This window comes from Anser anser (assembly GCF_964211835.1).
Source record: "Anser anser genome assembly, chromosome: 2".
Lineage (NCBI taxonomy): Eukaryota > Metazoa > Chordata > Aves > Anseriformes > Anatidae > Anser > Anser anser.
Genome location: NC_139721.1, coordinates 60,759,812 through 60,772,885, shown reverse-complemented (window position 1 = coordinate 60,772,885; position 13,074 = coordinate 60,759,812). Strand labels below are relative to the sequence as shown.

At 44.9% G+C, this 13,074-nt stretch overlaps 1 protein-coding gene and 1 long non-coding RNA gene across 4 annotated transcripts; both read left to right on the top strand.

Annotated features, from left to right (window-relative positions):
- Window positions 1–6,462: 6,462 nt before the first annotated feature.
- On the top strand, window positions 6,463–8,892 carry LOC310895531. Of its 2 annotated transcripts, none has more exons than XR_014580764.1 (3): window positions 6,463–7,535; window positions 7,724–7,810; window positions 8,711–8,892. It is a non-coding gene; the product is annotated as an uncharacterized lncRNA (long non-coding RNA). The 2 variants fall into 2 exon arrangements; XR_014580765.1 differs by having other exon boundaries at window positions 6,472–7,300.
- Window positions 8,893–8,958: 66 nt separating this feature from the next.
- CBLN2 (cerebellin 2 precursor) lies at window positions 8,959–12,598 on the top strand. Of its 2 annotated transcripts, XM_083821906.1 has the most exons (3): window positions 8,959–9,321; window positions 11,481–11,600; window positions 11,866–12,598. In XM_083821906.1, the coding sequence occupies exons 1-3, from the start codon at window positions 8,995–8,997 to the stop codon at window positions 12,061–12,063; spliced, it is 645 nt and encodes a 214-aa protein (XP_083678032.1). In that variant the 5' UTR covers window positions 8,959–8,994; the 3' UTR covers window positions 12,064–12,598. The 2 variants fall into 2 exon arrangements, with proteins under 2 accessions (XP_083678032.1, XP_083678031.1); XM_083821905.1 differs by lacking the exon at window positions 11,481–11,600 and having other exon boundaries at window positions 8,980–9,321.
- Window positions 12,599–13,074: the final 476 nt, after the last annotated feature.

Genomic DNA, 13,074 nt, shown 5'->3' with positions numbered 1-13,074 from the left:
TTCCACATACTCTTCCCCTGCTCCAGTGTGGGATCTTGCCTGTGAGCTGCAGTCCTTCATGAACTACTCCAACATGGGTTCTTCCCACAGGCTGTAGTTCTTCAAGAACTGCTTCAGCATGGGCACTTTCCATGAGATACAGTCCATCAAGAATAGAGTGCTCCACCATGGGTCCTCCACAGGCTGCAGTTCCTGACTCCACGGTGGGCTCTTCATGATCTGCAGTTTCCTCCAGTGCACATCCACCTGATGGATTGTGGGGTGTGTCGTGGTTTGTAGGAGCAACCTGCTTCAACATGGTCTCTGTTCTGGCACCTGGAACACTTCTTCTCCTTCCTTCTTTTCTGACATTGGTGTCTGCAGGGCTGTGTCTCTCACATTTTTTTTTCCCACTCTTCATTCTCATAGCTGCTGCACAATGTTTTTTTATCCTTTCTTAAATATGTTACTATAGAAATACCACCAGCTTGGCTGATATGCTCAGCTTTGGCAAATGGTAAGTCCTATTTGGAGTTGGCTGAAACCAGATCTGAACAACACGGGGGCAGCCCCAGGTCTCTTCTTACAAACACAACCCCTGCAGTCCCTCTATTACCTTGCCACATAACTGTGCATAATCCCTGCAGTCCCTCCCCACATTGCCACATAAACTAAATACCTTCATAATACCTTGTAATACCCACATACACCAAATACCTTTCTTCTCATGGCAGACAAGAGGGAAAATCACATTTTGGGGTGCATTAAGCATAGCATAAACAGACAGTGAAAAGAGGTGATTCTCCTTTTATAATGTTGCACTTAGACTCACCTTGATTGTTGTCTGCAGTTCTAAGCTCCCCAATAAAATAAATAAGTAAATAAAATGTTAAAATCACTGAAAGTGTCCAGAGGAGGATAACAAAGCTGGAAAAAGGGATGGAAGGCATATCCTATGAGGAGAGACTGAGGACACAGGTTGTCTAGTCTGGTGAACAGAAGACTCAGAGGTGACCTCATTGCTCTCTACAATTTCCTGTGGAAGAAAAATGGAGAGGGAGTTGCTGGTCTCTTCTCTCTGGGAACCAAAGATAGGACACACAGGAATGGCACAAATCTGTACCAGGGAAGGTTCAGACTGGACATCAGGAAAAATTTCTTTACTGTGAGGGTGGTCAGATATTGGGAAAGGCTTTCTAGAGAAGTGGTTGATACGTTATGCCTGTCAGTATTCAAGACACATTTGACCAATGCTCTCATTGAAATGCTTTAAATTTTTGTTAGCCATGTAGCGATCAGACAGTTGGACCTGATGATCTTTGTAGGGTGCCTTACAACTGAACTACTGTATTCTATTCTAAATACAACCTCATTTCGACAGCCACCAGCTACTTTGGATTTCACTTAAGCCATTGTAGTAACTTGCTAAATGCTACAGTCCTGTAACATGTTCAACCGTATGTCTACATTTGGATGTATTAGTTTAATTATCAGAGAAAATAATGAACTCATGTGGAGGAAAAGTGAAAAAGCATGGCATAACAAGTTAGAAGAAATACTCATGACTAAGTCATTGACAGGGATCTTTTTCATTACACAGCGAGGAAAACTAAGAGACTCAAATCTTTTGGGTCTCTGACATGTCATCAGAGTATTCTCAACAGCCACTGTGCTGAGGTGGAATGAGCATGTAGAGGTGACCAGTACATCTGTTTTAATTTTCTAAAGCTATAATTAGTCTCTTGGCTGAATCACAGTTCTATCTGATGAATTTTACATAGACTGGTTTTGCTCTGTTGCAGAATGGTTATAGCTTTATATAACAGATAAGGTTTCTAAAGCAAGTAGCGTGATTTTTTTTTTGTATTCTTGCTTTGTAAATGCAACTTGAGACAGTATACAGAGGCCTCTTTACAAAGCAGTTGCTTTCTCAGAAAGAGTTTTTCCTCTTTCAAGCAGAATCAAAAATTGAAGTAACAACAACCATAAAAATTATATTAACAAAAGAGTTATAGATTTCCTTCCATGTATGTCATTAGGCAGTCTTCTACAGCATTGCTTTTCAAACCCGACTTTGTATTCTGAGAGGCTGAACTGAGAAGTAACTAAATATAATAGTTAATGATGTAGTCTTCTATCTGCACTATATATTTTTATTTCTGTGGATAGTTCTCAGAAATGTTACAGTTTTCTCTGATAAAGCAAATTATCATGCATTAGTAAAAACATGAAATTTGGTGTAACTTTTTTCCAAATAGAACTGGAAGACCCACTTTGAAATCTAGATGAATGAACTATAGAAACCAAGTAATGCAATTGAAGGCTGTGTCATGTCTTTGCTGTATTTCAAAGCCCAGTTTTAAGAATCTTCAAAAAAAAAAAAAAGCCCGTATCTCAGTTGTAAAATTAGCATCTGTGTGACGATGTATAGCCACATCTCACCTGTAGCAAGCAAGTCAATGCAAAAACTATTTTTAAAAAATATTAGTCCTTCATGAATCTCACACGGAACTAACACATAGTATCTATAAGTACCTAATATATACCTATGCTATCTATTTATCTATCTATCTGTCCATCTAACTAGTATCTAACATACATTAACTTCAAAGAACTTTATATATATTGGCTCTGATTCTGAAGGGATTTCCTGAAAGGAAACTCGCAAATGTGATATGTTTATAGCAACCTTTTGATTAAAATTTTCATTTAAAGTTTTCAGTCTCTGAATTCAGTTGGGAGGCTCAGAGGGAAGATATTAGGTACACACATACATTTTTGCAGGTGTAATAGTATAGATGAAGTCTTAAGTTCTGTTAGTATAGAGATACATTTAAAAAATATGCTTCCCTGATTTAAAACATCAAGTTGTAATTTGGTATGACTGGAAGGTGCAGACACAAAGCTTAGCCACACAGGCAGTGCCAAGCGTTGCATATAAAAGAAATAAGTATTGCTACTAGTCTAATGTGATAAACATCACCCCAAGTGTTTTCTCTTTTTATATTAAAAAACAAACAAACAAGCAAAACTCAGACCCTGAAACATTAGGGGACACTGGGTTGCTCTCTTCTGTTATTAAGTTATCAAGTTAAAAGCTGTTATTTTGGAAAGAATGGTCTCAGACAATAGAAGAAAGGTGCTCAGCATCATTGTTCTGAGGACATGACCAAACCTTGTAGACTGCACTTAAGTGTTGAATGCACTGACTCTATAGGAGACTGCATGCACATTGCCTGAACATTTTTGATTTTCCTGGTTAGAAAACAACAACAACAACAACAACAACAAAAACACTAATCTCTGAACTATTTTTCAAATTATTTGACATCTGCATTTCTAAATTCTCTCAAGCACACCAGAATGGCCTGAAAATTTGTTGGTCAAGGAGGCTGGTGATAGGGTCAGAACATTATATTAGAAAAAAAGGCACTACAGAATAACTTTCATTTTAGAAACTTTTAATCCCCTCTCCTTCTGGAGCTCAAATTCCATGAAATGAGAGAGATTAAACAGAGTACAGCAGCATATTGCTAAGTGCAAACCATTCCACTGTGGGGGATATTTATTGAACATAGCTGGTACAGTATGTAAGGTAGCAGCATCACAAATTTGTCTTAGAAGAGTGCATTTAAATATCACAGCACAGCCATATGTAAGAGCTTGGGTACCACCACAGTTACTCAGTATTTCATGTGCATTTCATCTCCATGGGATGTACAAGACTCTATTCAACAACATTTTAATAAAAGAATTGCCACATAAAAATTTTACTGAAGAAAAGATTTGACAGTATTTCAATAAGTTTGTACATCTGAAGAAAAAGTATTATCAAAGTAATTTTGAAAGTTAAAATATAATGACATTCAGAGATCTAATCTGATATTAAATGGTATTAAATCAGGGCTCTATGATGAATGACATTACTGCAATTAAAATTTATTCTGTCTTATTCTCTTTTTTTTGTGTGTGTGTTTCATGCTTTCATTAATTATTCAATAAATTATTAGAAAATAGAGTTATTTTATGGAGAAAATTTCATGTTTCAAAACAGACTGCTGTCTTGAATTGTTTTGATATTTTTATGAGAACAAATAATGTGTTCTTGAGGAATTACACATATTTCTTTCAATGTACAAAACATTATGCAAATATTTCTGAAATTATATCAGCCATCATATTCCATATGAGGATGTGTCATGCAAAAGTCCTGACCTTCCTATGAAAGGAGTACTTCTGCAATTAAGAACTGACACCTCAGAAACACTCATGATAAATCTTCCTCTGCAGGAGAAAATATAACATAACTGCCTTGGTTGATGTGTGAGGCATTAAGGCTCAGGAGAAAAGAAACCTAAGCATCTCTGTGAATGAATTCTAATTTTTTGTTTGTTTGTTTGTTTTGTTTTGTTTTTCCTGTGTTGTGTACACTTGAAAATATGGTGCATGTTATCATCAGAAAGTTATATAATCTTTGCCATAACTGGTAGGTATAATGGCATAGCTGGTATATCTAAAACAATCTGCCCTAGTGCCCTAATAGACAGATAAAGAAAGAACTACTGATTTGAATTTACAAAGCATTATTTTACTCTTATTATTGGTTGAATTTAACAGAAAGCTTACTTTCACAGATTGGGGAATGGAGGTGGGCGGATAGGTGTTACCTCAATTGATTTAACCACAATTTGTGGTTAATACTTTCTCTACCAGTAGCTGTTTGCAAAGAAAACAAGAATCAGATTTATTAAATTCCATTTGTTTATGTTTTACAGTACACATTTTTGAAGGATATAATTCATGAAGACCATGTGTAGCAAGTTAAATGGTAGTCTATTTAATAAATCAGTACTTATTCTTCTGTATCCTGGATGATTATATATATATATATATACATATACATATATATGTTCCTGTCACAAACTTATACTAATATTATGGGAAGACAAATGTGTGCTTCACACTAAATGAACATTCCCCCTTTTTCTGTGTTTTATTCGTCTACTTATATATGTAACATCCAGATACATACAAATATCTGTGAACTAATTTCAGGAATGGATATGCATGTGTTTTCTTTGGGAAAGAAGTGTCCCATTTTGTTAGGCATTAATGTAAATAATGCATGGGAAACAGTTGGGACTTACTGATCAAAATACCTTTCTGGTGATTTAGTAGTTGAGACAAGAAGTTTTTCCCCTTGAAGCCATTGGCTTAAATGAGTTCAAGGTGAATGCTAGCTTAAGGAAGGCCCCAAAGAAGTGAGCAGTTTCATTTGCTGTAGAATTACCACGCCATCCTGGCATCCTGGCACGTCCCTGGTAGAAATTTTTGTATTCCTAGCAGTCTTGACAAAGTGATGAAAAATGGTACGAGCTTGATAACACACAGTTCTTTTCTGACATAAAGCAACTCTTTGAGCTCACAGAAAAAAAAAAAAAAATGAAAAAAAAAGAGGACTTTATTTACATTATCTATTTTCTTTAAAAGTTACACTTTCTGAAGTCATGTCATAACTGAGTGAACTGCAATTAGTAATTCCAAATGTTGCGTTTTCAGCCTAGACACTCAGAAAAGAAAGGAAAATGCAAACATAATTCTTCCGGCCACATAGCTTCAAGAAAGCTGCAGATCTATCCCTTAAGGACAGCATTTAATTAGAAATAACATGTGGATATTTTTATTTTATTTTTTAATAAACACTCTAATATTCATATAATTATATATTTGTTTAGAAATAAATATTCTTATTCTGTTATTTCTTCTTTCCATTCATGCTTTACTGACAGTTCTTTTGCTATCTATAGAGAAGAGGGATTCAGTAAGTGTGGGATTCATTCCTTGTGTTAAAAGAGAAGCAAGATTTCATGTTTTATTTATTTATTTATATTATTTATTTATTTATTTTTCTGTAGATGAACAGTAGATTCAAGAGCCTTCCAATTGCCTTTAGATTTATGCTCATCTTTCCTGAAAGCAGCATAAAGAAGTGATGATGTGCCATCACTCCCTCACCACTGGGCCTTATGTTGCAAGTCACATAAAACAAGGAACAAATCTTTTGGCTCTGCTTTCATCCCTTGTTTACACAACAGAGTAATAATCAATGACTAGTCTGATCTAAAGAGAAATAATAGCAGCTCCCCAGTGTACCAGACCCATGTGAGATTGAGTGTTGATGTCTTCTAGAGGAATTTCTGTGGTCCTTTTCATTGCATTGCAGAGTAGGTGCTGCCTTACAGCCACAGACTGGTTCCTGCTCTGATTTCTCATATTTGTTAATGCACACTTTTCAGCTTTCTACTGTCATCCCTCCATGCTTGAACTCAGGAAAAAGACCATCAAACACAAGTATTTCAGGCTTAGTATAAAATTCTCATTTGAAATAAAGAGCTATATGTTCAGAATTCCCTGCACACTGCTTAGCTGTGCTTTCAGGGCATGATTAATTTCTCAGTGCAAATCATCAGGCAGACACCCGCAGGGGTTCCTTACTGGTGGTTAAAGCAAAAGATTGAAACAGGAGTGCTCATTCATAGATGAGATCATAATTTTACTATGGAGATACACCTGCAATTTTTTCTCCAGCTCAAGAATGTTAGGGCTACCATTTAGATTTATATGCAGTTTTCTAACATGTTACTTTCAGACGCTGAAGTCTGCAATCAGGATCTTCAGGAAAACACCACAGGCATCCAGAAAACAAATTTACAACAGAGGGAAATGCATCGAAAGGCGATGCTTTTTTCACAAAACTTCACTGCCAGACCTTCCCCTCCCTCTCAGCAGCCGAGACGCATGAAACATTTGCAGCCGGCGGCAGCGGATGCTGACCTCGGCGGCCACATGCAGCATCACGACCTACGAGGCCGCAGGGCCCCGCAAGCCCAACTCCCCTGGCCCCGCGGTCAGCGGGAGGGGGCGACCACCCAATACCTCGGCCCGTTGGGATTTTCCCTCCCTCCCTTCTCCCGGCCCCGCCGCCGCCAGGTGGCGCCGCCCGCCCGCGCTTAGCGCCGAGCCGCGGGCGGTGCGGGTGCGGTGCGGGTGTGGGGCTGGGAGCGGGTGCGGGTGCGGATCCCGGCCCGGAAGCGGAGCCGGGAGCCGGGACAGAAATGCTTGGTTAAAGGGGGAGCCGCCGCCGAGCGGGATCCGCCTGAGGAAACCTTCAGGGCGTCGTGGGCAGCCTTTGGGCTTGGCGCGCCCTAAACGAGGCGTCCCCCCGAACGATTCGTATCCTCACTGTTATCGGCGGTAAAGTCTGTGAATCCGAGCAGCTTCCAGCTCGCGGTGCTGAGCCGTGTCGCCGCATCGGCTGCCGGTACGCGCTAGCGCGTCGGTGGCGTGTTTGCACCGCGGAGTTTCAACTCGACGGGTGTAAGTGCCGGGAACGGGGGGACGGAGCCGGCACGGCTCTTCCCAGCTGCCGGCGACGAGCTGCAGCGGCCGCCCCGGGGAGAACACCCCGGTAGGAGCCCCGCGTCCCGCCACTGCTGCCCGCGGAGCCGGAGCGGGAGGTGCCGGAGCTCCGCTGCCGGTGCCCGGATCCCTGCCGGGTGCGAGCGAGTGTGCGTGTGTCAATGTGTGTGTGTGTGTGTCTGTGTGTGTGTGTGTCTGTGTGTGTGTGTGGTGAGGGGAGGAGGGAGGAAGTGGGGTGGTGGTGGTGGTGCCGGCGGGGGGGGGGGATTATTGGCGATGGGCGGGAGAGAAAAAGGCGACTGCTGTTTCCTTTTCTTTCTGCCAGCGCGATCTCGGCTCATTTTCTCTAAGCAATACAAGTTCACGGACGCGCTACCTAGCCAGCCCTCCTCTCCCGTCATGGACCTCCCAGGTAAAAAGGCCGTTCCCCTCCCCGCCGACCGTTCCCTTTGCAAAATATGATTTTAAATATTAGCAGTGATAAGGTGCGGAGTAAGGCGAGTGGTAGAGATGCCTCGGGGGAAACGTAGGGGGGATCTCCCGGCAGCGAGAGCTCAGTGTGTTCTGCTGAGCGGAGAAAACTGAGATGCAACTTCCCAGGGAGACGCCGGGTGAGGTTTTGCCTCTTGCGATGTGTTCTGCATGCCAGGGCGGAAGCCGGGGGATGCCTGAGCCGGCCGGCCGGCCGCTTCCTTCCCCAGAGTTTAGGAAGCCCCGGGGATCAGCGGCAACGACGGTAGCCTGGCCTGGGGACAAAGGGCTGGGAAGTACAAGAGACCCCCGAGCGCAGCAGCCCCCGGGCGGGGAGGAAGGAGGGCGGCGGCTCCCGGAGCCCGGCCGGGCCAGCGCTGCGGCGGGGGCGCGGGCTCCGGGGTGCCCCGGCGTCCTGCAAGCCCCAGGGATGGAGGGGCAGCGCAAGGGGCAGGGAGAGAGGGGGCATAAAAATCTTTTTAGAGAATCTTCCCTAGTGGCTGGGGTGTTAGGAGACCGAGGTAAAAAAAAAAAAAAAAAGTGGGGCTATGGGAGCTAGTGGGGTGCTGGAGTTCTTCGCTCGGTGTGGGGCTGGGAGGGGACCGCCCGCCGCGCCCCCGGGGTGCTCGGCAGTGGGTTCGGGGGCGTGCTCTACCCCCCTGCCTCCTCCAAGTGCCGTTGGGGCTGCACGGGAGAAAGAACAGAGCAGAGCAGAGGAGGGGAGGCGCCGGGCAGCGCGGTGTCTCCCAAACCTGTTGTGCCGTCTGGGGCGGGGCGGGGGGAGATCCGCCGCCGGTGCCCGTCTCCCCTCTGCCTCACCGCCGCCTTTTGCCCTTGCCAGGCTGCGCGCCGCCCGCCCTCTGAGGAGGCTCCTTCGCCCCGCGCGGAGGAAGAGGAGGAGGAGGCGGAGGAGGAGAAGGGAGGAAGGCGCGGCCCCAGCCGCCACCGCCCAGCCGCCGTCCCGCAGAGCGCTGGCCGCGGGGCGCCGCGGCGGCAGCAGGCGCGCAGCCCCCTCCGCCTCCCCGCGCCCGCCCGCCCGCGGCGGCGGCGGCGGCGGCAGCGGCTCGGGGCGCCCGCACGACGGCGGCGAGCCCGAGCGGCGGCGGCGGCGTCCCGGCGCTGGGCATGGGGCGGCGGCGGCGGCGGGGGGCGCTGGCGGAGCCGGCCCGCGGCGGGTGCTGCTGCTGCCTGGCGGCGGCGCTGCCGCTGCTGCTGCTGCTGCTGCCCGCCGGGTGCCCGGTGCGGGCGCAGAACGACACGGAACCCATCGTCCTGGAGGGGAAGTGCCTGGTGGTGTGCGACTCCAGCCCCTCGGCCGACGGCGCCATCACCTCCTCCCTGGGGATCTCGGTGCGCTCGGGCAGCGCCAAAGTGGCCTTCTCGGCCACCCGCAGCACCAACCACGAGCCCTCCGAGATGAGCAACCGCACCATGACCATCTACTTCGACCAGGTCAGACGCCACCCGCTTTGCCTTCGCTGTCCCCGGCATCACACGCCTGATTTCCTTCTCGCTCCCCCGGCGCCTGCTAACGCTGACCCACCCCCGTTCCGTAAACACAGTTCCCCAGAAGGAGTTTGGGAAGTTCTCGTAGGTGGCAGCCAGGCTTTCCTGGGGCGGCGGGGGGGCTGAACGGTTCTGTCCCACCGTTAACACGGAGTAAGGGGACCTCTGCCCTGGGACCCCGTGCCTCGGACCCTGGCGGGGGCGCCCCGCAGCCGAAGTTTTCCCCGGGCAGTCAGGGGCGACCCCGCGGGGAGGGAGCGCATACTCATTTTGGGGGCAAAGGGAGCACAGCCGTTGGCTGATGGGCAGTCGCCAGATCTGCCGCTTCCGAGCGCGTCTGGCTGTGTTTCGGCACCTCCCGGGGGGTGGGAGGGCAGAGGAAGAAGAGGGTGTTCCCCGTGTACAACACCCATGCTATCAAATGAGGCGGGGGATGGCCCCGGTGGGTTAGGAGGGGGGTAATCCTGCGTGGCTTACGCCGGACAGACGGACAGAGTAGTCAGGCATCCCGAGCTGGTCGTTCTGCCTCTTCCCCGCCGTATTGCCAGCCTCCCGGAGTCCATGCCCCGTCGTTCCGCTTGATTTTTTGCGATTAAACGTACTTAAAAAAAAAAAAATCTTCTTTTTTTTTTTTAATTGCCCCTGACGCCTGAAGTGTTTTTTCAGGGTCAGCCAAAATGTGCACACACACACTGTTCTTTTTTCCTTTCTCCCTCAATCTGCCTGTCCACCTGTCATTCATCTGTCTACCTGTTCCTCCTAATGAGTTTCCACAGCTATTCCTCGTGTACAAGATCCCATAATGTCAGACCAGCAGAGAAGAAAAAACAAATAAGTTTCTTCATGTATAGCGTATTTTATATATGCTTTACCCCACAATGCTCAGTTCTCGGGAGTTCGAAGCGTTGTTCCCTCGGTTCCCACAATAACGGATTAATTTTTCCCCCTTTCTTGGAAACAATGGGGTTTCGCCCCTCGTGGGACCTCTTTTTTTTTTTTTTTCTTTTTTTCTGCTTCATATTTTTCTTCGTTAATACCGAGCTCGCAGACTGCAAAACTGAGCGAAGCTGTGCAGGAAACAGTGACAGCCGCCGGGCCAGGCGGGACCGGGACGTGGCCGAGCCCCACGGGGGCGAGCACGGCGGAGCAGCTGGCAGGTTCTCACCCCACGGGAGCGTCGCGGGAAAGTGTTATTTATTTATTTATTTTTATTTTTTTTTCTGTTGCAACTTCTGCCAGAGGGCTCAACTCTTTTTCTTTTTTTCTTTTTCTTTTTCTTTTTCTTTTTCTTTTTCTTTTTCTTTTTCTTTTTCTTTTTCTTTTTCTTTTTCTTTTTCTTTTTCTTTTTCTTTTTCTTTTTCTTTTTCTTTTTCTTTTTCTTTTTCTTTTTCTTTTTCTTTTTCTTTTTTTTCTTCTTTTTTCTTTTTTTTTCTTTTTCTTTAATTTTTTGTTTGTTTGTTTTGAGAGCCGTTGAAATATATGGCGAACTGAGATTGTTGTCGGGGAAGAGCAGCAGGCTCCCGCCAGCCGCCCGAGGAGGTTGCAGGCCAGCCGACACAGCTGTCCAGAGAGACGGAGAGGCACGGGAGGCAGATGCTCCTGGTGCTGAGGATTCCCTATCCTCCTTTGTTCCTCTCAGATGAAAAATATCACGGTCCGATTTTGGCTGCATACGCTATTAAACTCGAGGGCAAGTGCTAGCTGAAAACGTACTTTTACTGATAAGTTCCAGGTTTGTCTTTCTACTTCACTCCCCACCACCGCCACCCCTTGCCACCGTTGCTTTATTGACACACAGTGTGGACATTTGCACTTCATCCAACAGGCTTTGGAGCTCATCATTGTGTAACTAAATCATTTATGATCTGTGATGTTTTCTAAATGCCTCTGTAACTTGTCTCCTTTCCCCTGCAGTGCACTTTTAATTGCACTGCAAATGCCATTTTGAGTACAGTTTATATTGGTCATGGAGCTCATGCCCGATTTTCACTGTCACTTTGCTAAGGCGGGGTCTAATCTTTCTTTCTTTCTTTTTCTTTCTTTCTGTGTCTCTCCCCCACATCCCCCCTCCTTTTTTTTTTTTTTTCCCTTTGTTTACTTTCCAGGTATTAGTTAATATTGGCAACCATTTTGATCTTGCTTCCAGTATATTTGTAGCACCAAGAAAAGGAATATATAGTTTCAGTTTCCACGTGGTCAAGGTCTATAACAGACAAACCATCCAGGTGGGTTGTGATCTAAAGAAGATGATATCTTGCCTTTTTCAAATGCTTGACTGCTTTTTTTTTTTTTTTTGGTAACAAACCCAGAAAGTAAAGAATGAGGCTGTAGGTTATTTTAATTAAAGGGGTCTCCATGCATGACAAAAATCATGCATTGCCTTAGTTTAATTCGTTTCTAACCTGTGCAAAAGTTTAATGAAGTGCACAGGACAAACAAGTCACTGAGAGCATTGACAAAACTCAGATTCTCTCTCTTTGCACTTTTTAGGTAAGTTTAATGCAAAACGGCTACCCAGTGATTTCAGCTTTTGCAGGGGATCAGGACGTCACCAGAGAAGCAGCCAGCAACGGGGTCTTGCTCCTCATGGAAAGAGAAGACAAAGTGCATCTCAAACTGGAAAGGGGTAACCTCATGGGAGGGTGGAAATATTCAACCTTTTCTGGCTTCTTAGTCTTTCCACTATAAAAGAAGGCCAAATAGGAGACAGATTCATGAGCTGGAGCAAGGATTCAGTCGTTAACAACACCCTGAACTTGGCAACACATGACAATATTTCCAGTCACCCTGTCAGACTGTCACAGTAGAAGAATGATAACCTTCTAAACTCCAGTATTTACTTTGAATATTGACAATTCCTTGGGAACCTGCGCCTCTAATTAGTTTTAGACGACAGTGATCTTTAGGAGAAATGAAATTATCGACCTGAGCAATTTGTACCTGTGATTGTAAAGTCAATTTTGGATTTTATTGTTGGGATCATTGACTTTCTTCTTCCAATATTTTTTCCCTCTCTTTAATTTTTTCCCCTTTTCTTTCTCTTCTTGTTGTCCCAATGAGACAAATAACTCAGACCACACTATTGCTTTGTCAAAGGTTCACGCCAGAGCCAGAAGAATGAAGTGTTCAACTCAATGAGGTGTTTTTCCCATGCTTTATTTCTTTGTGTTGTATAGCCTTAAGGAAAAAAAAAAAAAGGAAAAAAAAAAAGAAAAAAAAAGAATTGCTTCAGTCTCAATCCTGTATTTTTCTGGGGGAGGGGGATTCTGAACATTACTGTGTCAAGAAGTGCTTTATCCAGTGAAGCAAAATTTGCACGATTGGAATTTTACTTGTTTTGTGTTGTTCGTGTTTTTTCATCGACTTTTTCTTTTTTTCTGATTTTTGTTTGTGTGCGCTAAAAATGTAAGCTAGATTGATCAATAAGGCAAAACAAAGCACATATATACCCTGTAGCTCTAAGTAAAGCTAACCAGTGAACAATTCTGTCTGCACTTTCTAGCTGATCTTTATAGACCTACTTAGAGAAAGAGAGAGAAAGAGCAAAAGAGCTACATGATTCTTCAATTACAATCTGGAAACCAGTGAAGGAACTGACATTTCTGAATTGTCCTGACATTTCTAGAAGCAGCAATGGAGGCTTTGAATATCTTATTTGAACATGCCCTAATATATATCCTTTCTTTGCATTACCAACCA